At 42.1% G+C, this 27,950-nt stretch overlaps 1 protein-coding gene across 4 annotated transcripts; it reads left to right on the forward strand.

Moving 5' to 3' along the window:
• The first annotated feature begins 1,473 nt into the window (after nucleotides 1-1,473).
• Znf248 (zinc finger protein 248) lies at nucleotides 1,474-27,950 on the forward strand. 4 transcript variants are annotated; one of them, XM_085840094.1, is made up of 7 exons: nucleotides 1,652-1,736; nucleotides 2,229-2,465; nucleotides 3,254-3,295; nucleotides 21,723-21,849; nucleotides 22,186-22,275; nucleotides 24,824-26,261; nucleotides 26,607-27,950. In XM_085840094.1, exons 3-7 carry the CDS (start codon nucleotides 3,281-3,283, stop codon nucleotides 26,614-26,616), a joined length of 1,680 nt encoding a protein of 559 aa, XP_085696220.1. In that variant the 5' UTR covers nucleotides 1,652-1,736; nucleotides 2,229-2,465; nucleotides 3,254-3,280; the 3' UTR covers nucleotides 26,617-27,950. The 4 variants fall into 4 exon arrangements, with proteins under 4 accessions (XP_085696219.1, XP_085696220.1, XP_085696218.1 ...); XM_085840092.1 differs by having other exon boundaries at nucleotides 24,824-27,950; XM_085840093.1 differs by lacking the exon at nucleotides 2,229-2,465 and having other exon boundaries at nucleotides 1,474-1,736; nucleotides 24,824-27,950.

Here is a 27,950-nt window from a genome sequence, read left to right on the forward strand (position 1 = left end):
GGAGGACAGGATGGAGAAGCCATTATGAACTGGGAGAGACTAAGAAGGCTTGGTGCTTTCAGGGACTTCTGGTATTTTGGCTTTGTTCCTGGAGCAAAAATAGAAAGATCACTGGAGAGGGGAGATTTGAATAAATCCTATAGTTTACTTCTTTTCATATTAAGTGTTCCTCAGAGACATCGTCTGCTCACTTGAGTTAAATATGTGTGAACACTATGTTGATCTGTTTCCCCCCTAAGATTTGAGTTCATGCAGCCCATGTGGGCCTTGAACTGTCTATGTAGCGAGAGACAACATCTTTCTGGGGATGGTAAGCCTGACCCAGCAGAAGCAGCTATCCTTTTAATGCTATTCAGCACTAGGGTTGTGGCTTCTCTCTCTTTTATCCAGAGAATATTCATATGATGATCTTTCAGTTTAGATTACTTTCCAGGATTTTATATAAATTTGTTTCACATTCACAAACTAATTTAGTTAGTTAGTTAAAATATTACATAATTTCCCTTTCCCTGTCCTCCCTTCTACCTCTTCCCTAGATCTAACTCCCCTTTCTCCACAGCCTTTTTTCTTTAACCACTGTTTTTACACACACACACACACACACACACACACACACACACACACACACACACACACACAAATAGAAACTTCTGCATCCCTCAGTGTTGCCTGCAGGTGTATGCCTTTGGGGACTGACTGACCACTTGGTATTGGACAACAACTCATGGGGCTCATCCCTGGGGAAGACTAATTCTCTCTCTCTCTCTCTCTCTCTCTCTCTCTCGTGTGCGTGTGGTTGTTGTCTGAAACTCTTCATCTTGGGATGCCAGGAGAGAAGCAAGGCCTATAGCACGAGGCTAGTGAGATCATGAATCTTATAGGAAACCCTACCACTGCCACAGTCCCAAAGTAGTACAATTCATAACTACATTTCCTATACGTATCATTATACCCACAGGTAAGTGTAGCTCTCATCCCTTAACGAAGACATTCTTTTTACAGCCGTTAGAGACCATTACCGAAGGCTACACCTTGTCAAAATACAGTGAGCAACTGAGGGAAGAGTTCTCAGCCCAACTGATATAACACTCCTCCACCTAAGGCTCAAGCAACGCTGCAGAAGACCTGGTAGAGATTTTAAGAGCCAGAGGATAGGGAAGTCTGATGTGAGATTGTGTCTTGTAGCTAGGACAGGGAAGCCACGCCTATGAAATCTCAACAAAGTGACCAACTCCTGAACTATTCCAACACCAGTTGACATTCCAACATAATTTTTAACACGCCTTTCCTTCTTCTTGAGTGTAGAGAATATACTAATTTGATCCCCAGTCCCCAGGGTAGTGACAGAAGGCTGGCGCTAGATAGCATAAAGATACAGAAAACTGTCGTGGTGTACCAGAAAGTCCCATCCTGGGAAATGAATCTGACAAGGTCGTGTTTACACTGCAAACACTTTTACTTCTTACATAACGTAATCCTGGTTTCTAGACGCCTTTAACGCCTTCAACGGCATCATTTTACAATACAGAGTGAGACAGGCGCTGACTCCGTTTTCCAGGCAACAGTCCTTCTTCCAACACTGGACGTGGAGACCCCACTCCGAGCACAGTTGGGCGTACCGCCCCTTCCTCTGCGCATGCGCAAGCTGCAGTCCTGCTCCTGGTCCATCCTTGGCCTCACGTTCCTCCTGGGAAACAACTCCTGGCCTTCGGCGCGGTGCACTGCAGGAGCGGCGGGTGAGCCTTAGATAGCATCAAGGGCGGAGGGTTCTGGGAGCTCGGGCCACCCAGGTCGCTGTTGGCAGCAACCAGGGACCAGCGGGGTGGAGGGCTGTATGGGGAAACGCCGGGGTGCGCTGGGACTCCATGGCTCGGGCTTGCGGGATCCGGATAGTCCCGCACTTCTGCAGAGCTAATCTAGGGCCTCTAACTCATGCTACGCCTGCGCATTTTGCCCACTAGGCGGGGAAGATGCGGGGTGGTTGGGCGGAACCCTGAGGAGTTGACTCACGCATGGCGCGAGCGTGACGCGGTGACGCATCCGTTCTCTGGCTACTGGGGCCAGATGCTGGGATGTGGGGGGCGTGCGGGTAAGCCAGGTCCCGAGTGAATGAATTACTGGGACAGAATAACCTACCCGAGACTCGGTTTCCTTTTGTGCACAGTGTGACTATTACGAATACTTGCTGCAATTTTCTTTTCTTTCTTTCTTTCTTTTTTTTTTTAAAGCTACTACTAGGGAGCCCACCCTCGCTGGGGGCCTTTGGACTGGTCCCTAGGGCGCAGTGTTTGGAGTGGAAGAGGAAAGTGGTTAGCTAGCCACCAAACCTCCTGCCCCCTCACACACCCGGGATCCCAGTTCTGAATTTGGTTCTTGCTCATGTGTTTTGTGAAAATGACACAGTGTCCTGAAACCATGGAAGACTGTGTGCTCGCCTAAAGTCTGGGACAAGTTTAAGGAGAGAGGTGAGCTGGAATTGAGAGAGATGGGTGCATACAGGCTGCACATGGAATGCTAATTCTTGGAAAACGATTGGGAGTGAAAGGCTCACAGTTCCGGAATTGCTATCACTGCCCCTACCTCCGCATCTTATGCATTCCTCCTACCTGGTTGACTGTGGAGGGGCGGTCCCTTAGACTCTGACTCATGTGAAGGTGGCATGTAGGGACATGCTTGCTATTATGGCCATATGTTTCCATCGGACAGTAGTGTAGGTGGGTCCTGAGAATCTCAACATCTTGCGGGTTTTTAGTGACACAACCAGGGCCTGCAGATGGCTGTATATTTTGCCTCTTTGAGGTGCAAGTTTCTTATCAAGCGATCGTTTTGAGAATTGTAAGCAAGCAACTTGGAATGTAAGCAAATACATTTTGAAATTTTTATCTTGCCTTAAAAGCCCCGTTCATTTCCTTGACTTACCTGACTTCAAGGGATTAATGGTGTTAGATTTAACAATACCTCCTGATTCCCACCCCTGTCTCCGCACTCCCTCATTCTCCTTGATTATCAGTCTGGACAAGTCCATAGCCTTTGCTCCTTTAGATTATCATTTGCTGAATTAAAAAGATTGTCTCATGTTTTTAATTCTCCTGTAAGTTGGGTGCTAAGGGGAAACAAGCGTTTGCATTCATTCAGTGCAAAGGATCTAAACTCAACTTACGTTAGAGCCACACCTGAAGAAGTAACCCCTTGCTTGTGGCTGCATGCAGGGCAGGCCAAGTCTCTCCTGACATCATTCTTCCTTCTCCCTCAGCTTTCCCTCCTCCACTCAGAGCAGAAAATGAACAAATCCCAGGTGAGTTTTTTTGGCTTATTTATTCCCATTTTGTTGATTGTTTTGTTTTTCAATGAAAAAGTAGATCAGGCAAAAGTTTACAGCCACTGTAAATATTTGCATCGGGCCAGTTGCCAGAATTGGGTGGAAGCTTTTGAAAGTTACAGGAGTATCGGCTGACAAAAATTTCTCTGTGTTTTCTGGTAGTCGCACGGAGGTGAATATGATCTGTTGTCTACCATCCTTTCTTGTTAAAACCAGATACTAGTTCATATCCCAACACCGAGGCTGGAGTAGACTCCTCTGGCTCTCCCGGAACGGACTCTAAAGGAGATGCCAGAATCTGCAGCCCTATGTATTCTCAAAGTAGCTCTCCTAAATGTTCAGCCAGCTCATTAAAGTCTAGGTAAATTTGCATGTGGGCAGCTTATGTTTATGCATTTCTCGTTTACATTCAACCTGAAAAATAAGGCCATATCCCCTCACTGCCATTCATCCAAATCAGTTCTAGAAAAGGCCACCAAATTGCCTTCCAGGCCAGCCAGCAAATGTTCTTGTCATTGCGTTCTCTCTCCCCCTCCCCTTCCCCCCCTCTCCCCTCCATGCTTCCTTCCCCCTCTCCCCCCCTCTCCTTTCCTCTTTTTGTTACAATCCCATGACAGTTGGATATCCAACTGTCTAACCTACACATTTATGAAACTAATGTTGTTCTAGCTGGGCGATGGTAGCACATGCCTTTAATCTCAGCACTCAGGAGGCAGACACAGGTGGATTTCTCTAGAGTTCAAGGCCAGTCTGGTCACAGAGCAAGTTCCAGGACAGTCAGGGCTACAAAGAGAGACACTGTCTCAGAAAATCAATAAAACAAAACTGCTGTTTTTTCACAGCTCTCTCTCTCTCTCTCTCTCTCTCTCTGTTTATGTGTGCGTGTGTGTGTGCGCGCGTGTGTGCATTAGTGTGTATTGTATTATTCATGTAATTGTGTTCATGAATTCCCAGGACTCAATCAGCTCTGTGGGCCTGCCTGTCTTGGCGTGACCATTTATAATCTCATTGGCTGTGCGTGAGAATGCTTGTTTTTCCACAGGTTTTCTGGTAGACTGTGTGGTGAAGTGTTTGGATTTGGGGGGGACCTTGAGTAAGTGGTATTTCAATATCCCCTCCCTCACTGCTACACACCTACTTTCAAATTCCCGACCCTCTGTACTTCTCCCCCATCTCCTCCCATATCTGAACTGACCCCCCCTTTTCCCTCCCCCTCCTCCCTCCCTCCCAGATCCATCTCCCTCTACTTCACAGAGATTATTCTCTTCCCCCTACTGAGTAGGACTGTAGCATCCACACTTTGGTGTGATCTTCTTTCTTCTTGGGTTTCATATGGTCTGTGAGTTGTATCATGAGTATTCCGGGCTTGTTTTTGACTAATATCCACTTATCGGTGAGTACATACCAAGCGTGTTCTTTTGTGACTGGGTGACCTTACTCAGGATGATATTTTCAAGTTCCATCCATTTGCCTGTGAATTTCATGAAATCATTGTTTTTAATAGCTGAGTAGTACTCCATTGTGTAAACTTACCACATTTTCTGTATCCATTCCTCTGAGGGACATCTGGACTTTTTCCATCTTTTGGCATTTATAAATAAGGCTGCTATGAACATAGATAGTGGAACATGTGTCCTTGTGATATGTTGGAGCCTCTTTTGGGTATTTGCCTAGGTGTGGTAGAGCTGGGTCCTCAGGTAGAACTATTTCCAATTTTTTGAGGAGCCGCCAGACTGATTTCCAGAGTGGTTGAGAATTCTTAGTTGAGAATTCTTTGTTTAGCTCTGTACTCCATTTTTAATAGGGTTATTTGGTTCTCTGGAGTATAAATAACTTTTTGAGTTCTTTGTATATTTTGGATATTAACCTCTATTGAATGTAGGGTTGGTAAAGATCTTTTCCCAATCTGTAGGTTGCTGCTTTGTCCTATTGACAGTGTCCTTTGCCTTACAGAAGCTTTTCAATTTTTTTTTTGTTTTTTTTTTTTAGAATTATTTTTTTATTAGGTATTTTCCTCATTTACATTTCCAATGCTATCCAAAAAGTCCCCAATACACTTCCCCCCCCCCCACTTCCCTACCCACCCACTCCCACTTTTTGGCCCTTGCGTTCCCCTGTACTGGGGCATATAAAGTTTGCAAATCCAATGGGCCTCTCTTTCCAGTGATGGCCGACTAGGCCATCTTTTGATACATATGCAGCTAGAGTCAAGAGCTCTGGGGTACTGGTTGTTCCATAATGTTCATAATGTTGTTCCACCTATAGGGTTGCAGATCCCTTTAGCTCCTTGGGTACTTTCTCTAGCTCCTCCATTGGGGGCCCTGTGATCCATCCAATAGTTGACTGTGAGCATCCACTTCTGTGTATGCTAGGCCCCGGCATAGTCTCACAAGAGACAGCTATATCTGGGTCCTTTCAGCATAATCTTGTTAGTGTATGCAATGGTGTCAGTGTTTGGAAGCTGATTATGGGATGGATCCCTGGATATGGCAGTCTTTAGATGGTCCATCCTTTCGTCACAGCTCCAAACTTTATCTCTGTAACTCTTTCCATGGGTGTTTTGTTCCCAATTCTAAGAAGGGGCACGGTGTCCACACTTTGGTCTTCATTCTTCTTGAGTTTCATGCGTTTAACAAATTGTATCTTATATCTTGGGTATCCTAAGTTTTTGGGCTAATATCCACTTATCAGTGAGTACATATTGTGTGAGTTCCTTTGTGATTGTGTTACCTCACGCAGGATGATGCCCTCCAGGTCCATCCATTTGCCTAGGAATTTCATAAATTCATTCCTTTTAATAGCTGAGTGGTACTCCATTGTGTAAATGTACCACATTTTCTGTATCCATTCCTCTGTTGAGGGGCATCTGGGTTCTTTCCAGCTTCTGGCTATTATAAATAAGGCTGCTATGAACATAGTGGAGCATGTGTCCTTCTTACCGGTTGGAACATCTTCTGGATATATGCCCAGGAGAGGTATTGCTGGATCCTCTGGTAGTATTATGTCCAATTTTCTGAGGAACCGCCAAACTGATTTCCAGAGTGGTTGTACAAGCTTGCAATCCCACCAACAATGAAGGAGTGTTCCTCTTTCTCCACATCCTTGCCAGCATCTGCTGTCACCTGAATTTTTTATCTTAGCCATTCTGACTGGTGTGAGGTGGAATCTCAGGATTGTTTTGAGTTGCATTTCCCTGATGATTAAGGATGTTGAACATTTTTTCAGGTGCTTCTCTGCCATTCGGTATTCCTCAGGTGAGAATTCTTTGTTCAGTTCTGAGCCCCATTTTTTTAATGGGGTTATTTGATTTACTGGAGTCCACCTTCTTGAGTTCTTTTTATATATTGGATATTAGTCCCTTATCTGATTTAGGATAGGTAAAGATCCTTTCCCAATCTGTTGGTGGTAGCTTTTCAATTTTATGAGGTCCCATTTGTCAATTCTTGATCTTAGAGCATACTCCATTGGTGTTCTGTTCAGGAAAATTTCCCCTGTGCGCATGTGTTTGAGGCTCTTCCCCACTTCCTCTTCTATTGGTTTCAGTGTATCTGGTTTTATGTGGAGGTCCTTGATCCACTTGGACTTGAGCTTTGTACAAGGAGATAAGAATGGATGGATTTGCATTCTTCTACATGCTGACCAGCAGTTGAACCAGCACCTTTTGTTGAAAATGCTGTCTTTTTTCCACTGGATGGTTTGGCTCCTTTGTCAAAGATCAAGTCACCATAGGTGTGTGGGTTCATTTCTGGGTCTTCAATTGCATTCTATTGATCTATCTGTCTGTCATTGTACCAGTATCATGCAGTTTTTATCACAATTGCTCTGTAGTACAGCTTGAGGTCAGGCATGGTAATTCCACCAGAGGTTCTTTTATTGTTAAGAATTGGTTTTGATATCCTGGGTTTTTTGTTATTCCAGATAAATTTGAGAATTGCTCTTTCTCTCTCTGGGAAGAATTGAGTTGGAATTTTTTAAAAATTTTTATGTATTTATGTATTTATTATATATAAGTACACTGTAGCCATCCTCAGATACTCCAGAAGAGGGCATCAGATTTCGTTAAGGATGGTTGTGAGCCACCGTGTGGTCGCCGGGACCTGAACTCGGGACCTTCGGAAGAGCAGTCGGCACTCTTAACCACAGATCCATCTTGCCAGCCTGAGTTGGAATTTTGATGGGGATTGCATTAAATCTGTAGATTGCTTTAGGTAAGATAGCCATTTTTACTATGTTAATCCTGCTGATCCTGAGCATGGGAGCTCTTTCCATCTTCTGAGGTCTTCTTCAATTTCTTTCTTCAGATACTTGAAGTTCTTGTCATACAGATCTTTCACTTCCTTAGTTAATGTCACACCAAGGTATTTTATATTATTTGTGACAATTGTGAAGGGTGTCCTCCTAATTTCTTTCTCAGTCTGTTTATTCTTTGAGTAGAGGAAGGCCACTGATTTGAGTTAATTTTGTATTCAGCCACTTTGCTGAGGTTTTTATCAGCTGTAGGAGTTCTCTCGTTGATTTTTGGGGGTCACTTATATATGCTCTCATATCATCTGCAAATAGTGATATCTTGACTTCCTCCTTTCTAATTTGGATCCCTTTGATCTCCTTTTTGCTGCCTAATCGCTCTGACTAGATCCTCAAGTACTATATTGAATAGATAGGGGAGAATGGTCAGCCTTGTCTTGTCTCTAATTTTAGTGGGATTGCTTCAAGTTTCTCTCCATTTAGTTTGATGTTGGCTATTGGCTTGCTGTATGTTGCTTTTATTATATTTAGATATGGACCTTGAATTCCTATTCTCTCCAATACTTTTAGCATGAAGGGGTGTTGTATTTTGTCAAAAGGCTTTTTCAGCATCTAATGAGATGATCATGTATTTTTTTTCTGTGAGTTTGTTTATATAGTGGATTACATTGTTGGATTTCCATATATTGAACCATCCCTGCATCCCTGAGATGAAGCCTATTTGTTCACAGTGAATGATCATTCTGATGTGTTCTTGGATTCGGTTTACAAGAATTTCATTGAGTATTTTTGCATTATTATTCATGAGGGAAATTGGTCTGAAGTTCTCTTTCTTTGTTGGGTCTTTGTGTGGTTTAGGTATCAGAGTAACTATGACTTCATTGAATGTATTAGATAGTGTTAATTCTGTTTCTATTTTATGAAATACTTTGAGAAGTATTGGTATTAGGTCTTCTTTGAAGGTCTGATAACATTCTGCACTGGAGCCATCTGGTCCTGGGGATTTTTTGGTTGGGAGACTTTTAATGACTGCTTCTATTTCCTTAGGGGTTATGGACTGTTTAGATGGTTTATCTGATCTTGATTTAACTTTGGTACTTGGTATCTGTCTAGAAAATCACTCATTTCATCTAGATTTTCCAGTTTTGTTTAGTATAATCTTTTGTAGTAGGATCTGATAATCTTTTGAATTTCTTCACTTTCTGTTGTTATATCTCCATTTTCATGATTTTGTTAATTTGGGTACTGTCTCTGTGCCCTCTGGGTAGTCTGGCTAAAGGTTTATCTATCTTGTTGATTTTCTCAAAGAACCAGCTCCTTGTTTTGTTGATTCTCTGTATAGTTCTCTTTGTTTCTACTTTGTTGATTTCAGCCCTGAGTTTATTTCCTGCCATCTATTCTTCTTAGGTGTATTTACATTATATATATATTTTTTCTTGTCGTCTACTAAAGGCACAAGGCATCCCTAGTGATTTCTGCACAATCCCTAGGGGCAGGAGCATAAGTCACTCACCCTTCCACTCTCACGAGTCTCAAACCACACCCACTAGGCTTTAACACACCAGTTCTTGTGTCTTCGGTCACAGGAGTCTGTTAACAGCTTTCAGCATCTCAACCACTTAGTGTTACTTGATCCCTTGGGTCTTTTCCATCTTGGTTCTGGGAACAGAAGCCAAGGCCTTACTCATACATGCTAGGCAACAGTGTCATTACAGCATCAACAGCCCTTTCAAATATCTTCTTTTATTGTTTAACACGTTTGTTGCTGGATACTGCCTGTATGTTGTGCTGAATTTCATAAAGGCCATTGACATTCACAGTGTACTCTGAACATGTTCATCCCGTAGCTTCCTCTCCATTCTCCCAGCCTCTCTCCTAATCACTTTCCATTCCCAGTCGATCCTCTGATTTCAAGGCCCACATATAAAAGTGTCAGTATCCAGTGGACTGTGTGCATTGCGCTGAGTACATCTAATTAAAGTTACTCTCAAAGGAACAAAAGGCATTATCTAAACGTGGTATTTTCTGAGCCTGGATTATTATGGTGATAAGATGCTTCGTCCATTTTCAGCAAACAACATAACCTCATCCTCTTTAAGGATGAAGAAAATCTCACTGTGCATGTGCCTTTTCTTCATGTATTCATCTGTCGATGAACGCCTAGATGGTACACTGTGACTTGGCTGTTTTGGGTAGAGCTGTGGTAAACATGAAGGTGAGAATATTTCTGTGGTCTCCTGACCTAGAGCATGTATGAGTTGTTGTCATAAAGACCATGGCCAAAAGCAGTCTGGGGAGGAGAGGGTTGATTTGTTTGCAGGTTCCAGTTGTAGTCCATCGTTGAAGGAAATCAAGGCAGGAACTCAAACTCGCCCAGGAGCGTGCATGCAGAACTAAAGCCGAGACTGTGGAGAACGCTGTTCACTCTCTTCATCTCCATGGCTTGCTCAGCCTGCTTTCTGTTACATCCAGAACTACCTGCCCAGGGGTGGCCCAGCCAGCCCACAGCAGACTGCACCCTCCTACATGAATCTCTAATTGGGCCAGTCTGCTGGGGTCATTTTCTCAGCTGAGATTCCCTTTTTCTAAGTGACCCTGTCTTGTGTCAAGTTGGAAAAAGATCTAACAACATAGCTCTTTCAGTCTATACTCAGAAGTGGTATAGCTGAGTCAGTGTTAGGTCTCTTTTTAGTTGTATATTTAAAATTAATTTATTTTCATGTGTTTGTTGATTGTTTGGGTTTTTGTGTTTTTGAGTTCTTTTATTTTCTGTGTATAAATCCTTTGTCGTATATTATCTAGTAAAGATTTTTTTTCTCATTCTGTATGCTATCTTTGCTCGTTTTTCCCTCTGCTATGGATGAGTGTTCTAATTCTGTGAAATGCTATGTTTTAGTTCTTGGTATTAAGATCTTTGGTCTATTTTTGAATTAGTTTTTGTAGAGTAAGATGTAGGAAGCAATGTACTTCTACCTGTGAATGTTCAGTTTTCCCGAGTGGCATTTGTTAAAGAGGTTGGCTTTTGCTAAGGGTGTGGTTTTGGCATCACTGTCAGAAATCTCATAACTATAGAACGCCATGTGGTTTTATTTTTATGAAAGCAGAAAGTTTTTTATCTGCTTTTTTTCCTTTTGATTCTTGGTCTGCTGTTCTGTTCCATTGTATCAGTACCGTGGGGTTTTGTTACTATGGCTCTGGAGAGGACTGGAAATCAGAACTTGTGATAGCTCCAGCAGTGCCCCTTTGTGCACGATTTCTTTGACTGTCATGGCTCTTTGAAGCTTCCATATGAATTTAGATTCTTTTTTTCTGTTTCTTCAAAGAATGCCATTTGAATTTCCATGGGCATTTCACTCACTTTCTAGATTAGTTTTGGTAGTAGAGTCACTTTTGCTGTGGTGACTGTGTTTATCCAGAGGCATGGGAGGTCTTCTGCTGTCTTACATTCTCTCTCTTGTGTTTTCAAGGTTCTCTTGTGTATAGATCTCTCACTCCCTGGTGTGAGTCCCTGTGGTGGTTTGAATAAGTATGGCCCCCAGAACTCAAGTGTTTGAACGCTTACTCAATAGGTAGCACTATTAGGGGGTGTGGCCTTATCAGAGAAGTATGTCACTGTGGAGTCAGGCTTTGAGTTCTCATATGCTCACACTAGGCCTAGTGGGACAGTTCTTGTTCTGCTATGTAGGATAGCCTATCATTTTCTTTTCTGTCGTGTCTTTACCTGTTTTTGTTATTAGAATAATGTTGCCTTTGGGAGTTTGGAGTTTCTTCTTCTCTTTCTATGTATGGAATGGTTTGAGGAACACTGGTGTTAGTTTTCCTTAATGATCTGGTAGAATTCTGCAGTAAAAAATCAGTTTGGAGGCCAGGTGGTGGTGGCGCACACCTTTAATCCCAGCACTTGGAAGGCAGAGGCAGGTGGATTTCTGAGTTCGAGGCCAGCCTGCTCTACAGAGTGAGTTTCAGGACAGCCAGGGCTACACAGAGAAACTCTGTCTCAGAAAAACCAAAAAAAAAAAAAAAAAAAAAATCAGTTTGGGTCTGAGTTTTTCTTTGTGGGAGACTATTACTGCTTCAGTCGTACTGCTTATTGTGTGTCCATTTAAGTTGAGCCTGTTCTATTTGCTTAATTTTTATAGACCAAAAGTCTCTGGAAATGTTCTCATTTCTTGTACATGATCCAGGTTATTGGAATATAGATTTTCAGATTATGCTGTAATAACCGTCTGCATTTCACTCCTGACTGTTGTCCTTTTCATCTCTAACTTTAATCGTTTGGGTGAGCCTCTTTGGTTTCATTGATTTTTTTTTTTTTTTTTTTTGCAGTCTTACTTTAATTTCTATTGTTTCTCATTTCTGCCTTCATCCTATCATTTTGTTCCATCTACTGATTGTGAGTTTGGAATGTCCTTGTTTTCCTTTGACGTTGCAGTGCATTAAGAAACTGTGGACTATCTTAAATAACTTAATGGACACTTCTACCCCTGTGCTCTCGTGTCCTCATCCTACTGTCCCTTCCTCCTCCTACCAAGTCCCTGTTTAACTTTATGTCTTTGTTGTTTCATTTTTGTGTTGGGATCTTGTGTTGTGTTGTGTTTAGCCAGGGCCGCCATTTTGGCATGGGTGTGGAGCTATGTGGAGAATGAAGAAGTGGGTGCGTCGCGGCAGATGATGATCTCCTCTTCCAAGAACCCCTCAACTGCCAGGAGCTCCCCTGCCCAAGAGCCTCTCCTGCACTGCCTGTGAATGTCCATTCATGAGTTCAGTCTTGTGCAGGCCCTAGCAGGCAGCCACAGCTGCTGTGAAGTCATGAGTGCCATGACTATGGCCTGCTTATAACACAGCATCTCACAGCGCTCCTGCCCACTCCTCAGCTCTCGCATCCTTTCAGCTTCCTCTTTTATGGTGTTCACTGAGCCTTAGAGCAGCAGTTCTTAGCCTGTGGGTCATGACCCCCCTGGGGGGGGTCACATATCAGATAGCCCGCATATCAGCTATTTCCTTTTCTATTGATAACAGTAGCAAAATTACGATTATGAAGTATCATTGAAATAATTTAATGGCTGGAGTTCACCAGTGTGAGGAGATGTAATGAAGTGTCGCAGCTAAGGCAGGTTGGGAGCCACTGCCTTAGAGGAAGTGATTGATGTCCTGTTTCAGGCGAAGTACTCAACGGTCTCTTGTCCTCAGTTCCTTGGCAGCTCTCTGCACTAAGTGCTGTTCACTACAAAGAGAAACTGCGAGAGAAGCTTGACCAAGATTGAAGACCAAACTAGCCTGTGGGTTCAAACATAAGTATTTTTTAAAGAACAAGTATTTAAGTCAATACATTGACAACATGTTCTTTGACCACAATAAAGACAGGAGGTTGGCTCCTAGTGTGTGTGACTTTCCTGGCCATGACGCTTTGGCCAGGTCCACAGTGCTGATCAACTGCCTGCTCTGGGGTTGGCACCCCTGTAACATTGTGTCAGTATGGTACCAGTTGGCAGTGCCAGGAGCCATCTAGGAGAAGCTAAGGCTAGCAGGTGACGTTCTGGAGGTGGCCCACCTTTTTGCATGGTCTAAGATGGGTGAGCTCTGAGAGGCAAGGTCCCAAGAGACTTCACCTCAGGATTGCTTCTTGCTGCTTATGTGCCTTTCCTGTCTCTGTTACATAGCATAACGAGTCCTTGGCATTAGCCCACTCTATTGAGAAAATTTCCTGCAGAACAACATAAAGATGAACCGTTCATGAGTTAATACCATTTAGATGAATTAATGACTTTATAGAATTCCTGATTTGATTCAAATAATTTTGGGAAGAAAGTTTTAAGAAATGATTTTAGTTGTTTTGTGAGAAAGAAATAATAAAGTTAGAATCAAGAATAGAATGTGCCCCCTCCTCATAAAATAGTAAGAAAAGGCTGCATAATAAGGAATTCAGTGAGGTTTTGCAATTCCACTAAGAAGAGAAACGGGCTTGGGACAGATTTGTGTTCAAGGGAAAACAGTCATTCTAGGTCAGATCCAGGGATGAAGCTGCAGGTGTGCACTGTGATGAAGCAAGGCCGCATGAAACTGTTGCTTTGAACTTATAATGAGCATATAGAATGAAAAATCACTTTCAATTTAATATCAATATCCTCCTGTAACTTCCTTTGTGTGACATTTTATCTATGAGGTAACCTTCTAAGAACATTTGTCTATAAAAAGGCCAGAGAATAGAAATAAGGCTGTGACTTGGCTGGCTCTGCCCATGCAGCCATCCAAATGTATGTGTATGGCATTTGGGCCTCAGCCCCATCCACCGAATGTATATATGTATATGTCTGTTTGTCTGTGGGTAGGTATGCATGAACACTTGTGGAGTAGATGAAACAGGTGTTCAGGCCTGATGAGAATGTGTGTGTGTGTGTGTGCGCGCACTTGTGCATATTTGCCTGCACAAAGGACTTTAATTCTTTTCCTTTCTTTGCAACATTTTATTTATGAGGTAATTCTTATATTGAGAACTGAGCGATAAAAAATAGTGTGTAGCCACGCTCTGCTCCATCACATGTGTGTCTTGTCTGTGTGAGTAATTTCTTTCCTCCCTGGTTCACAAAGGGTTAATGAGCCCTGAGCCCTCTGCCTGCCCAGCTAGAGGCTCCTGGCTGGCTTGCAAAGAAAGGAGCTCTAGCAAGAACTCTTTTACCTACTTCCCTGTTGGAAAAAAACAAAACAAAACAAAACAAAACAAAACAAAAACATGTGTTAATTGCCAAAACCCAGCAGTTTTCAGCCACAGAATAAACGAGAAAGTGTAAAGTTTTCAGCAGCCATCAGCTTCTAGCCCCCAGCACAGTTAGAGTTACAAGGAAAGATCAGTCTTGTGGCCTTTGTCCAGCTCCGTGCTCCACCTCAGCTCATCCCCCTAAAGCTGGCGAGCCTCTGGCGAGGCAGAGCTTACCTAGCAAGCTAGTGTTGGAGCACGCAATGTCCGAAGCTGGGGAGGATGACAGCTGACTTTTTCCCCTAGTTACCTGCATAGAAAGTTCTAGTCCTATAAATGTTAGCCAGAGGGGAGGGAGTCTATCATTGCAGTGTGGATTCTGTGTTCTGAAAGCAAGGCGTATGATGTATTCATCCATCAGGACTTATCATCCAGTACTGTGGGACAACCAATGACTTGATCTGTATAGCTTGGGGTAACTGCTCGGGCTCTTCAGGGCAACAACTCCTAGGAAGTTGCATCTAACACATGGCATTGGGATTTCAATGTTAAAACCCATGACTTCTTTAATCCCAGCACTCGAGAGGCAGAGGCAGGTGGATTTCTGAGTTCGAGGCTAGCCTGGTCTACAAAGTGAGTTCCAGGACAGCCAGGGCTATACAGAGAAACCCTGTCTCAAAAAAACCAAAAATAAAAAAATAAAAATAAAAAAACCCATGGCTTTTGGGCATTGCCCTCCCATGCATGGTTCAGACACTTTTAAAAATTATGTTGTTTAGATTGGCTTATCGTGGGGCTGGCAGGTGACTCGTGGGTAACAGGGATTGCTGCCTACAGTGACAGTCTGATGACCTGGATTTGATACTAGGACCCGTGCAAAGGTGGAAAGAGAACTAAATTCACAGAATTGTCTTCCAGGCTCCATTTGGGAGGCATAGGACACCTGTGCTAATAATGCAGAAAGACAGATGACAGAGATAAAAATTCGCTTATAAAGTAGGATTTTCAGGGTGGCTTTTCCATACATCTTCAGTTTTGGTCAGTGCTCCTCTGTCACCTCTTCTTCTCTCCAGTGCCCTGTTCCTGTTTAAATCTCCCATCCCCAGTATTTCCTTCTTCCATTTCATATGCGTTCTACCATCCCTGCCCTCCTGGATGTTCTCCCCTTTTAACAAAGCCCCTTCCTTACTTCTGAGTCTATGAACATATCAAGTTAAGGATACACATACACGAATCTGAAGCTTTGATCCACACAAGAAAGAGAGCATTTGAGTTTTGACACTGTGGACCTGGCTTACCTCACACAGTGTAATATTTTTTGGTTTCACCAATTTTTCTACAAATGACATGATTTTATTTTTATTCATAGCTGAATAAAACTCCATTGTGAGTATTGCCATATTTTCACTTGTCTGTTCATCAGCTGGTGGTCATTTCAATGGGTCCTGCCTGTTCCCTGTTGTGAGTAGAAAGAACAAAAGTGAACCCAGAATGTGTATATATCTCTGCAGGAGGATTTAGGATCCCCTTGGTGTGTGTTTACAAGTGGTATAGCTGGGTCAATGGAGTTCTACTTTTAAGATCCCCCCCTCAACCCCGAATTACCAGACATATCCAAAGTGGCTGGCTTAGTGTACACTCTGCTCACAGGGTGTATAAGGGCTCCCCTTTCCCTAAACCCAAGCCGGCATTTATCTTTGTATTCTTGATAATCACCATTCTGACTGGGGTACAGTGGCATCTTCATTTCCCTGTGACTGAGAATTAGCCATTCACATTCTTTTGTGAGCTCTGTTCAGTTCCACACCCATCTTTTAACTGGGTGATTTCTTTTCTCGATGTTTAGTTTTCAGTTCCTTGTATATTCCAGATGCTAATTCTCTGTCAGATGGATAAGAAAAGATTTTCTCCTAGTAGCTGCAGGGTGTGGATCAGTCCGGAACCAGGGTTAAGGACTCTTGGTGCTCAGGGTGGTCCAGAGATTCAGGAGAAGGTGCAGATCTGGGATAGTGATCAGATTTGACGCCAGGTCCCACTCACAAGTGGTCAGGAAGTCCCACACCTCCCAGAAGCGCCAACGGAAGCGATAGGTGCTGAGTGGGCGGGTCCTGCACTGCCTTGATGCTTGCCCACTTCCATATCTCTCAGGGCCTTCAGGGAGACTTTGGAACTAGGGTGGGTTACCTTTGCCTACAGGCATGTTCCAAGTTCCACGTTTCTCCCAGCGAGCGACTTCAAGTGAAGAAGCTTCAGACTCAAGGAGGGGCCAGAGTTGACTCTGGTTAAGAACCACAGACATGGAGAGTTCCACAGCTCCCTTCCAAAGCCACAGATCCATGCTGGGGGCCCGAGCTGGCACAGGGCAATTCCCAACCCTCAGAGGAAGATTTGAGCTAGACCTTCACCCTAAAGACCAACCCTACAAAGGATGGTGGCATTTCTACCCTGCTAGGACTTATCTCTGCTGAACACTGGAAACACCACTGCTGAAAGAAAGTAACTGACTTAAGTTTAAAAAGAAAAAAAAAAAAATTCAACCAACCCACAAACCAGATTCACAGATGCCAGCATAGAATCCAAACCAACATAAAGGCAGGTGCTGTCTTAGGGTTTCTATAGCTGTGATGAAAACACCATGGCCAGAAGCAACTTGAGCGGGAAAGGATTTATTTCTCTCACACTTCTGCACCACAGTCCGTTATCATCAAAGGAATCCAGGGCTGGAACTCACAGTGGGAACCTGGAGGAGGGAATTGAGGCAGAGGCCATGGCGAGGTGCTGCTTACTGCCTTGCTCCTTATGGCTTGCTCAGTCTGCTTTCTTATAGCACCACCCAGCACCACCAGCCCAGGGCTGGCACCATCCATAATGTGCAGTACCAGCTTGCCTATGACCTGATCTTATGCAGGCATTTTCTCAAGTTTCTTCCTCTCACGTGACTCCAGCTTGTGTCAAGTTGATGTAAAAAATCTCAAGCACAGGCAAAGTATTGGGATACCGTAAAGATGATTCGGGAGGCTGTTCAAACAGTTCAGAAGAATGATGCTAAGTCTGTTCAAACAAGGACTAAGTTCACACGAGTCAGTAAGGTCATGGTTCCATGTTAGGAGTACATAACTAAAAAGATGGCTGATAAGGAAGCCAGTCTGAGTTTTAACAATAGAATTGCTGAAGAAAACCCAATCTAAAATGATCCTGGAAATGACAAGCTCAATAAACCAAATAAAACGTAAGTGGGAAGCTCACCAGCAGAGTGAATCCTGTAGGAAACAGGATCAAGGGTAGACAACAGGGAAAGGACATGGACCGTTCAGTCATGGACAGTGATACATTTAAAAATAAATGTGATCAGAAAGTGGGAGAGCATTGGGACACCATGAGAAGACCTAACATTCAGATTATGAGCATAAAAAAAGGTAATACCACAGATAGGACATAAAATATTTCCAATAAAATTACAGAAAAATATGCCATCTAGACGCAGGAGACAGAACTCCAAATAGAACTAGAAAAGAAACTCCCTGTAACATATTAAAACCACAGAATAATGGTTTCAATATGGGTATTAAATTTCATATTAAATATGGATATTAAACAGGATATTAAAAGCTATAGGAGAGAAAAGTCACTTATAAAGCAGGCCCACAATATAATACTTGACTATTCAGAAGAAAGACTTAAAAGCAAGAAGGGCCTAGAAAGGTGTGTTTGGAGTTCTGAAAGGCCAACAACAGTCAACCAGAAAAACTATCAAAATTGAAGAAAAAAATAACTCCTCACAATAACAGATTAAAACGTTATGTGTCTGCTATGCCAGCTTTACATAGACTACCAGAGGACTACTTCAGTCTGAAGGCAAGGGTGAGTGCGCCTAAGAGTTCTCCTGGAACAGCTTCAGAACAGGTGATCAAAAAGAAGAAAACCTTTTCATTTCTGAGTTTGTTAATTTGGTTACTGTCTCTGTGCCCTCTGCTTAGTCTGGTTAAGGGTTTATCTATCTGGCTGATTTTCTCAAAGAATTAACTCCTTTTTTTTTTCATTCTTTGTATAATTCTTTTTGTTCCTACTTGGGAGATATGACAACAGAAACTGAGGAAATTAAAAAAAAATTATCAGAGCCTACTACAAAAGCCTATATTCAACAAAACTGGAAAATCTGGATGAAATGGACAATTTTCTAGACAGATACCAAATACTGACGTTAAGTCAGAATAAGGTAAACCATCTAAACAGTCCCATAACCCTGAAAGAAATAGGAGCAGCCATTAAAAGTCTCCCAACCAAAAAAAAAAAAAAAAAAAAAAAAAGAAAGAAAGAAAGAAAAGAAAAAGAAAAAGCCCAGGACCAGATGGGTTTAGTGAAGAATTCTATCAGGCCTTCAAAGAAGACCTAATACCAATACTCTTCAAACTATTCCACAAAATAGAAACAGAAGGAACACTGCCCTATTCATTCCATGAAGCCACAATTACACTGTGTATTCTCCCTTGCAGATGAACCGGTTTCTGACTAATCAGGAACCTGTTAGAATTTCCTCTCATAGAGTATTTCATAAGACATTTTTTCTACTTCTATCATGTTTAATGTTACAAATAGATTTAAAAAACTGGTTGAATGGAAATTACTTTTAGCTTCAGAAGATATCATGTATATCTAAGAGGCATTTAACTATTATAAATTATTTTGATGACTTTAAAATGTCAGTACTGAATTGTATATTTTAAAATAAATTTTGTTAGTTTAATAAAAAACAAAAGGAAAACAAGAAAAAATAAAAGAAGAAAAGAGGTCTTAAAATCCTCCAACAACATGGCAGACATGAATACACATTGTTCAGAAATAACTCTTGTACTGGCTAGTTTTATGTCAACTTGACACAGCTGGAGTTATCACAGAGAAAGGAGCTTCAGTTGAGGAACTGCCTCCATGAAATCCAACTGTAAGGCATTTTCTCAATTAGTGATCAAGGGGGAAAGGCCCCTTGTGGGTGGGACCATCTCTGGGCTGGTAGTCTTGGTTCTATAAGAGGGCAGGCTGAGCAAGCCAGGGGAGGCAAGCCAGTAAAGAACATCTCTCCATGGCCTCTGCATCAGCTCCTGCTTCCTGACCTGCTTGAGTTCCAGTCCTGACTTCCTTTGGTGATGAACAGCAGTGTGGAAGTGTAAGCTGAATAAACCCTTTCCTCCCTAACTGCTTCTTGGTCATAATGTTTGTGCAGGAATAGAAACCCTGACTAAGACAACACTCTTGATGGTCTCAATTCTCCAAACAAGAGACACAGACTTGCAGTTTGGTTTAAAAACAGGACTGATATTTTTGCTACCTCCAAGAAACATACCTCACCATCAACAATAGATTTTACCTTAGAGTGAAAGGACGATCATAGTGTTCCTAGCAGACAGAATCAAGAAATAGGCAGCACAGGTGCTCTAATATCCAACAAATTAAACTTCAGATCTAGTTAGAAGAGTTCCTTCATCCCCACCAGAGAAACAATCCACTCGCAAGACTCTGTCATTCTAAACACATACAAACCAACACAAGTAGACCCGATTTCATAAAAGAAATATTATAACTAGCACCACAGGTAAGCCCAAATACAGAAATAACGGGTGACTTCAAAACGCAACTCTTAGCCAGTAGATGGATGAACTGGACAAAAGCGAAACAAACTTAGAGTTAAATAATGTGTCAAATGCACCTATCAGGGACCTATAAAACAGTTCTCCCAAGACACTAAATACATTTCCTTCTCAGCAGAACATATAATTCTTTCCAAAGCCAGCCACATATTACAACACAAAGCAAGATTTAACAAATATAGGAAAATTGAAAATAAAAACCTGCATAGTGTCTGAATACAGCAAAGTGGGCTAGATATCAACAGTAATGGAAGCTGCTGTCCAGTTTTATGTCAATTTGAAACAATCTAGAGTCACCTGAAAGAAGGGACCTTCAGTTGAGAAAATGATTCCACAAGTATGGCTGTATGCAATTTTCTTAATTAATAATTGATGGTGTGGGCCCAGCCTATCGTGGATTGTGCCGTCCCTGGTGGTCCTGGGTTCTGTAAGAAAGCTGGGACAGCACTTTATGGAGAGGAAAGCCAGTAAGCAACACCCCTCCATGGCCTCTGCATCGGCTCCTGCCTCTAGGTTTCAGCTCTGCTAGAGTTTCTGTCTTTTATCTGCCCTCAGTGGTGGACTGTGGTTTGAAACTGTACGCCAACTTGCTTTTGACCGTGATGTTTTATCACAGCAATAGTAACTAATGAGGACAGGGAGTAAGGAAAGCACACACGCTCAGAGACTGAACACACTACTTTATGATGATAACATAGTCAAGGAAGAAATTAAGAAAAGAAAAGAAAAGAAAGAAAATCCCAGAATTGAATGAAAATGAAAACAACATAGGGAAGTCTTCTTAGGATTACCCCCCACCCCCACCCGCCCGCGCGCGCGCGCGCGCGCGCACACACACACACACACACATACACACACACATATACACATATACACTGTGGAAAATAGAGTCACCTGCCATTGTTAAGATCATCAGGTCTTAAGTACCAGCTTTAGAGAATTTGGGGGTACAAATAATAGTGGTTTGTATACTGTTGTGTAATCATTTGTGTGAGTGGGAAAAGAGACCCAGAAAAAGAAGTAGGAGACAGGAGAATAGCCTTTGGTCTGCTATCTTAACCTTTTCCTGTAATACACATCACACCCCTCTGTTCAATTTTCCCATCCTTTCATTATTTTTTTTCTGAATTTCCTGTTTTATTGAACTACAATTTATTTTGGCTATTATTGGCTACAATGTATTTTGAAGTTCATACCTAATCATTTCAATAACCAGGTCATACATGCGTCTGCTTACATTGCTTACTTTATTTTTTGTTCATTATTGGTTCACATCCTATGAAACCATGTGCTCTGTTTAATAAAACCACTGTGCTTTAAAAAAAAATGACAACTCTCCAGGGAAGATTCTCCCTGAGCAGAGAGGGCTCATCCTATTCTGCAGATGTTAGACCACAGGGTAGGCACTTCAGTCAGTCACAGGCTTTTCTAGTGGGAGCCTGTCTCTTGTTTATCAGTATCATCATTTATTTAACCATTTCAAGTGTACTTCCTAATAAAAAGTAAAGTCTACTGCCAGGCTTGAAACGTTCATTTATTAAATGTATATATAACTGTCCTGAGCAGGTGATAGCACTTTTGAGAATAGGAACTGTGGTTTTGTCAGCCTCAGCACTATTCGCAACTAAAACACTCCCGGACCTTTAACAGAACCTCAATTTGTACAAGATATTTTATTTTATTCTACACAGTGTAGCAAAAAAAAGGGAGGGGTTGTCCTTTCATTATTTTTCAGTAACTCCAAAGAAACTCGTTCTGCTAAGTCTTCTCGATATTGCTCAGTCCTAATGACTTTATACAGAAAAAGGATATTTTGTTCCAGGAGCAAGTGTCATTCAAGGATGTATGCGTGGATTTCACCAAGGAAGAGTGGTATTTGCTGGACCCTGCCCAGAAGGTGCTTTACAGAGATGTGATCCTGGAGAATTATAGCAACTTTGTCTCAGTAGGTAAGGGGTTTGTTTTCTCAGTTGGCTGCCAGTCACATACGTTTCCAAGGTTGGGAGGGAATGCTTATCAGTTCCAGTTTGAGGCTTAAGATTCAAGGGTCTGAGAGGACTGATGGCTTTTTGATCTGGCAGTGGTGTATTCTCACCTCTGTGCAGAAGGTTGAGAACAGACTGACCGACCTTCCTTCCTTCCTCCCTCCCTCCCTCCCTTCCTTTTTTTGGGGGGGAGGTGGGGAGGCGTGCCCTTTTTCATTTTGGTATCTTTCTATTCATTTTTTTTTCACTTCACAGAGCTAAGCTATTAAGCACCTGTCCTGTGTTATTTTGTCTTAACAGGGCATTGTGTTACTAAGCCAGATGTAATCTTCAAGATAGAGCAAGGAGAAGATCCCTGGATACCAGAAAATGGATTCCGATGCCACCCAGGTACAGTAGTGAATTCACTAGCAAGGGAAAGTAATCTGTGTCACTGGGTAAGATAGGTCACTGTCTTAGCCTTCTATTACTATAAAGAGACACCATGACCACAGCCACTCTTAATTGGGTCTGGCTTACAGTTCAGAGGTTTGGTCCATTATCATCATGGTTGGTAGCATGCTGGCACACAGGCAGACACGGGGCTGGAGAGGTAGCTGAGAGTTCTACACCTGGATCAGCAGACAGCAGGGATAGAGGAGCTACTGGCTTGAGCTTCTAAAACCTTAGAGCCCACCTCCAGTGACACACTTAACTCCAACCAGGCCACACTTCTTCATCCCTCTCAAGTACTGCCACTCCTTGGTGATCGAGTGCTCAACTCTATAAGGCTTTAGGGGCCATGCCTATTCAAACCACAACAGTTGCCTTTGGAATATCTTTCAGAAATTCCTGTTTTTACATCAGACTTTTGGAAATACCCAAGAGCAGCATCCCACAGCTTATCTCAGTGGCTTCTCCATCGCTCTCTAATCCAGAGACACCTTTCCTTTTGTCTTGACATTTTGGAGTAATTTATTTTTACCTATAAATCTGAAGTCAGTTGGCTTTGTTTTAGATACTTTTTCTTGGCTTGTCTTCCTTTATCTTTAAGAATTATGCACCTTCTCTCTGTCTTCTTTGAGCACCTTTCATTAGCTAGCATATCCTCATGTACTTCTGTAATTCCACTTACCAGATGTATCATGGTGAACATTTACTCTGATACACTTTAATTGTTGTTCTCTGTAATAGTGGAGTGCTATAGAATTTTTAATTAAGCATATGATTATTAACATTCTTGCATTGAGCACCAGTAGTTAAGAATAGCCAATGTTGGGCTGGTGAGATGGCTCAATGGGTAAGAGCACCCGACTGCTCTTCCAAAGGTCCAGAGTTCAAATCCCAGCAACCACATGGTGGCTCACAACCATCCGTAACGAGATCTGGCGCCCTCTTCTGGAGTGTCTGAAGACAGCTACAGTGTACTTACATATAATAAATAAATAAATCTTTAAAAAAAAAAAGGAATAGCCAATGTTTTATGATAAAGTATATTGAAAGGCTCAGTAACAGATACAGAATATGACACTTAGGGGGCCCACACTTGAATAGAAGATACAGTTACATGTTAAAGCAGAAAACCTATGTATAAAGGGAAAAAAACCTAGAAATAAAGACAGACTTAAATACCTAGTATAGGAGAATATGTACCCTGAGGGCTAAGGAGTGACCAGGATAGGAAAGGTGCATAGAAAGCAGACTATAAGACAACTGGGTAAGACAGCTGGGGGTAAGCCCTGCTTGGATGCTGCCAGATGTACTTCTTCCTTTCCGTTTCTCAGACATCCTGGGTTTTCAAAACGATTCAACTGCTCCTTTGTGATTTTTTTATCCCTTGGATAACAGCTCTGCTAAAGAGATGGCTCAGCAGTTAAGAGCACTGGCTGCTCTTCCAGAAGACCCAGGTTCAATGCCCAGCACCCAGCCATGCTCAAAACTTGTCCGTAACTCCAATTCCAGGGACTCTGACACCCTCACACAGATATCCATGCAGACTTAACACCAATGCACATAAAATAAATACAAATAAACAAATCTTTAAAAAGAAGAGAAAAGGCAGAAGCCCTCTAGATCCCAGGCTCTTGGACTGTTCTTTCAAACCTGAAGAAGTGGGAGTGTCTAGAACTCTTAAGTAGTTCATCATGTGTAGTGTAGAAAAGCCAGGGTATGATGGGGACCTCTTTCAGAGCTCCATGCACGGTGTCAGGCTCTTCCACTGTGTCTTGTTCCCCACCCAATGCACCCCTCGTTTACTGATCTTCGCTGCCACTTTGCCGGTTTTCATTATTTGCTGGGCTCACTCATCATTTGAATATTGTGACTTCTGGATCAGTAAATGAATTTCCTATGAAGTGAATTTCTTTTTTTTTTTTTTTTTAAAGATTTATTTATTATATGTAAGTACACTGTAGCTGTCTTCAGACACTCCAGAAGAGGGCGTCAGATCTCGTTACGGATGGTTGTTAGCCACCATGTGGTTGCTGGGATTTGAACTCTGGACCTTTGGAAGAGCAGTCGGGTGCTCTTACCCACTGAGCCATCTCACCAGCCCTGAAGTGAATTTCATTTTGTATTTTTGTGTTGCGTTTTGAAGTTTATAGTGTTTTAAACATAACCAGTTCCCTATGCACAGCTGCTTCCACTATATCTCCACGCTTGTGGTTTCTCTTCCAACTAGGGTGGTAAAGGGAACATTCCGGATTCAGTTTGTATCAGGAAAAGGAATCTAAAACAAAAGAACTATAAAGAATTTCTGTAAAAATTCATACCTACTAGACATGTGCTAAGGCATGTTAGCTTCCTGAGTCCCTCCCCTGCTTTGCAGAGGTCCTTTTTCTCTGTGTGCCTGGTGTGTGCTTCCTCCCCCATAATAAAAGCCTTTTTTTTAAAAAAAAAAAAAAAAAAAGGACAAGTATTAAGACTCATAAGGTGTGATAATTCTTTTTCTCATTTATAGAAAGGAAATGGAAAGTGAACGACCTATTAGAGAACAACCCGGAAAATCAAGATGGACATTTTTGGCCACTCATATTCACCAACAAGATCACAAATCTAGAGGGTGGAGGAAACACAAGAAAAACTCCCAGTCCAGACATTGACTCTGTATCTTCAAGCAGTTTTCTGCTCAAAGTATGTGACTCATGTGAAATGAATTTAAAGAATGTTTCAGCTGTAATTATTAGCAAAAAGAACTATTCCAGAAAGAAGCTTAACGAGTTTAATACACATAAGAAACCACTCCCTGACAGTAGGCATGAGAAGATTCCTGTAGGAATAAAGTCATGTGACTATGATGGGGAAAGGGGTGGCGTCCGTCTGTGCCGGGATCTCACTCGGCCAGTTTCTCATCAGCCTTTTGAGTATAACGAAACAGGACAAGGCTTCTGTGAGGAAGTGACCCTTTGTACAAGTCAGAACTCTCAGCTAGGGGAGACTCTCTATAAGCACACTGAATGTGGAAGAACTTTCGTTGACAGTTTGAAGCTCAGTGTATCTCAGAAAACACGTTTGCATACGGAACTTCATGAGTGCAGTATTTGTAGAAAGTCCTTCTATGTGGATTTGCAGTTCGGACATCACACAGCGCTCTCAGGAAGCAGTCCTTATGAGCGTAACGAATATGAGAAACTCTTCTGTGACGGTTCAGCTTTCATCGTCCATCAGGAGGCTTACACAAGAAAGATCGCCCAAGAGTATAAAGTGAGTAACAGAACCTGGGCAAAGCCAGCTCTCTTCAAACAGCAGATAATACAGATGGGGGGAAAACCCTATGAATACCATGAAAACAGGAAAATTTTCCGCAAAAAATCACATCCCACCCAGTCTCGAAGACCTCACGTGGGAGAAAAAACGTTTGAATGTGGTGAATGTGGTAAAATGTTTTGGGAGAAATCGAACCTTACCCAGCATCAGAGAACACACACCGGAGAGAAACCGTATGAGTGTACCGAATGTGGGAAAGCCTTCTGCCAGAAGCCACACCTTACCAACCATCAGCGGACACACACGGGAGAGAAACCCTATGAGTGTAAGCAATGCGGAAAGACGTTCTGTGTCAAGTCAAACCTTACTGAGCATCAAAGGACACACACTGGGGAGAAACCCTATGAATGCAACGCATGTAGGAAATCCTTCTGCCACCGGTCAGCCCTAACTGTCCATCAGAGAACGCATACAGGAGAGAAACCGTTCATATGCAGTGAGTGCGGGAAGTCGTTTTGTGTGAAGTCAAACCTGATTGTCCATCAGAGAACTCATACAGGGGAGAAACCCTACAAGTGCAACGAGTGTGGGAAAACCTTCTGTGAGAAATCAGCGCTCACCAAACACCAGAGAACTCACACAGGGGAGAAACCCTACGAGTGTCACGTGTGTGGGAAGACCTTCAGTCAGAGGTCAGTACTCACCAAGCATCTGAGAATCCACGCGAGGGTGAAAGCTCTTTTAGCATCCTGAGTGTTTAGCTTTTGCATGCCTGTCAAGTCAATTGTAGTTTTAAAAATGAGCTTAGAGCCTGCCAAAGAATACCACAGAGTACTAGAAAATGCCATTGTGTTGGAATGCATGAAAGCTTTCAAGAAAAGAAAAACTTTCATTTGAAAGATTGTATTGAAGGGAAATTATTCATATAAATAATATGGTAATAAACTTAGAAATTAAATTGTATAATGTCTTCCAAATGTGTTTCAAAACTGTCTTTTAAATATAATGGTTAATATTAATTTTACTTGTATTCATAGGAAAGTATGAAACTTAAAAATGAGCGTCTACAGCATTGACCATACATGTAAAGACAGCCGGTGTTTATAGACCTTGTGTGAGTATGTTAATGTAACAGAAGTCTAGGAAACCCTTGATTTATGATTTATTGGAACTCAGAAAGGATGTGAGGAAGAAGATGAGCCCTTAGTTTAACAACTGTTATGGAATACTTTCCACACTAAATACCACCAGCGTTTTTATAGGTTGATAGGATTATGTACGCTTCTGAACATATTTGTGAATGTGATCTAGATGTATGAATATGTAAATATACCTGTATGCATGGACCTGTACACAGATGGTGTTGTCACAAAGGCAGCTCATACCATTTAAAAGTGCTGATGATTGTTAAAATGTCAGGATTTTTGTGGCTCAATTGTCTAATATTACATGAAATTGCAGCTCAATTATACTGAGAGCAAAGGAAATAAACAGCACTCGTCATTCCTAACACTTTGCTGTATCTCACTGGTGTCTTGGCTGTGTACCATCGGTCTCCATGATGAGAGTGCTGTAAAGTGGTTCACTACTGCATATCTCCTTCAGTTACCTCCCATGTGCGCATGCGTGCACACACACACACACACACACACACACACACACAGTCATCGCTCCTCTCCTTTTGGTAGCTTGCCCTTAGGTACCTCCCATGTGTGCATGCATGCGTGTGCACGTGCACACACACACACACACACACACACACACACACGCACGCACACACACGCCATCACTCCTCTCCTGTTGGTAGCTTGCCCTTAGGATATTTATACTGTAGGAACTGATAAAGCATGTGTCTGAGATTAATTTTCTCAGAGAAGCTGTGTATATATAAAGTATGTGGTAGATTTAAAATATAAACTGCCCCTCTTTGTATTTCCTAAAATAAATAAATGGCTCTGTCCATCATTGTCAAATTGCCTCTATAGTAAAGAAGCCAAAGATAGTTTACTGAGCATTTTAATTACCTCAGAACTATCCAGTTCTAAATACTACCAGTCTCGATAGCCTGGTCAGTATATGCTTCAAGTAACATTATTACATTCTCTCTCTCTCTCTCTCTCTCTCTCTCTCTCTCTCTCTCCCTCCCTCTCCCCTCCCCCCCCTCTCTCACACACATATATTATCACAGACTTTTCACTATTTTGGACCATGAATAAGTATGGCCATTATTACCAGACTACCCATTTGGTGAAGAAATTAAACAGTATATTTCTGAGAGTTTTTCTTAGCTACCTCTATGTCAATCATATAAATGCTGTTAATAAAAATGATATTTACATGACTTAACTCGAGTTGTCAATGGTAATGCTACACTCTACAAA

Source organism: Mus caroli, unplaced genomic scaffold (genome assembly GCF_978045245.1).
Source record: "Mus caroli unplaced genomic scaffold, Mus_caroli_1 scaffold_7, whole genome shotgun sequence".
Classification (NCBI taxonomy): domain Eukaryota; kingdom Metazoa; phylum Chordata; class Mammalia; order Rodentia; family Muridae; genus Mus; species Mus caroli.

Coding starts and splice junctions, on each gene's coding strand:
- Znf248 (XM_085840093.1), top strand. Junction 21,850..22,185: donor TAGCAACTTTGTCTCAGTAG/GTAAGGGGTTTG, acceptor TTGTCTTAACAG/GGCATTGTGTTACTAAGCCA. Junction 22,276..24,823: donor TGGATTCCGATGCCACCCAG/GTACAGTAGTGA, acceptor TCTCATTTATAG/AAAGGAAATGGAAAGTGAAC.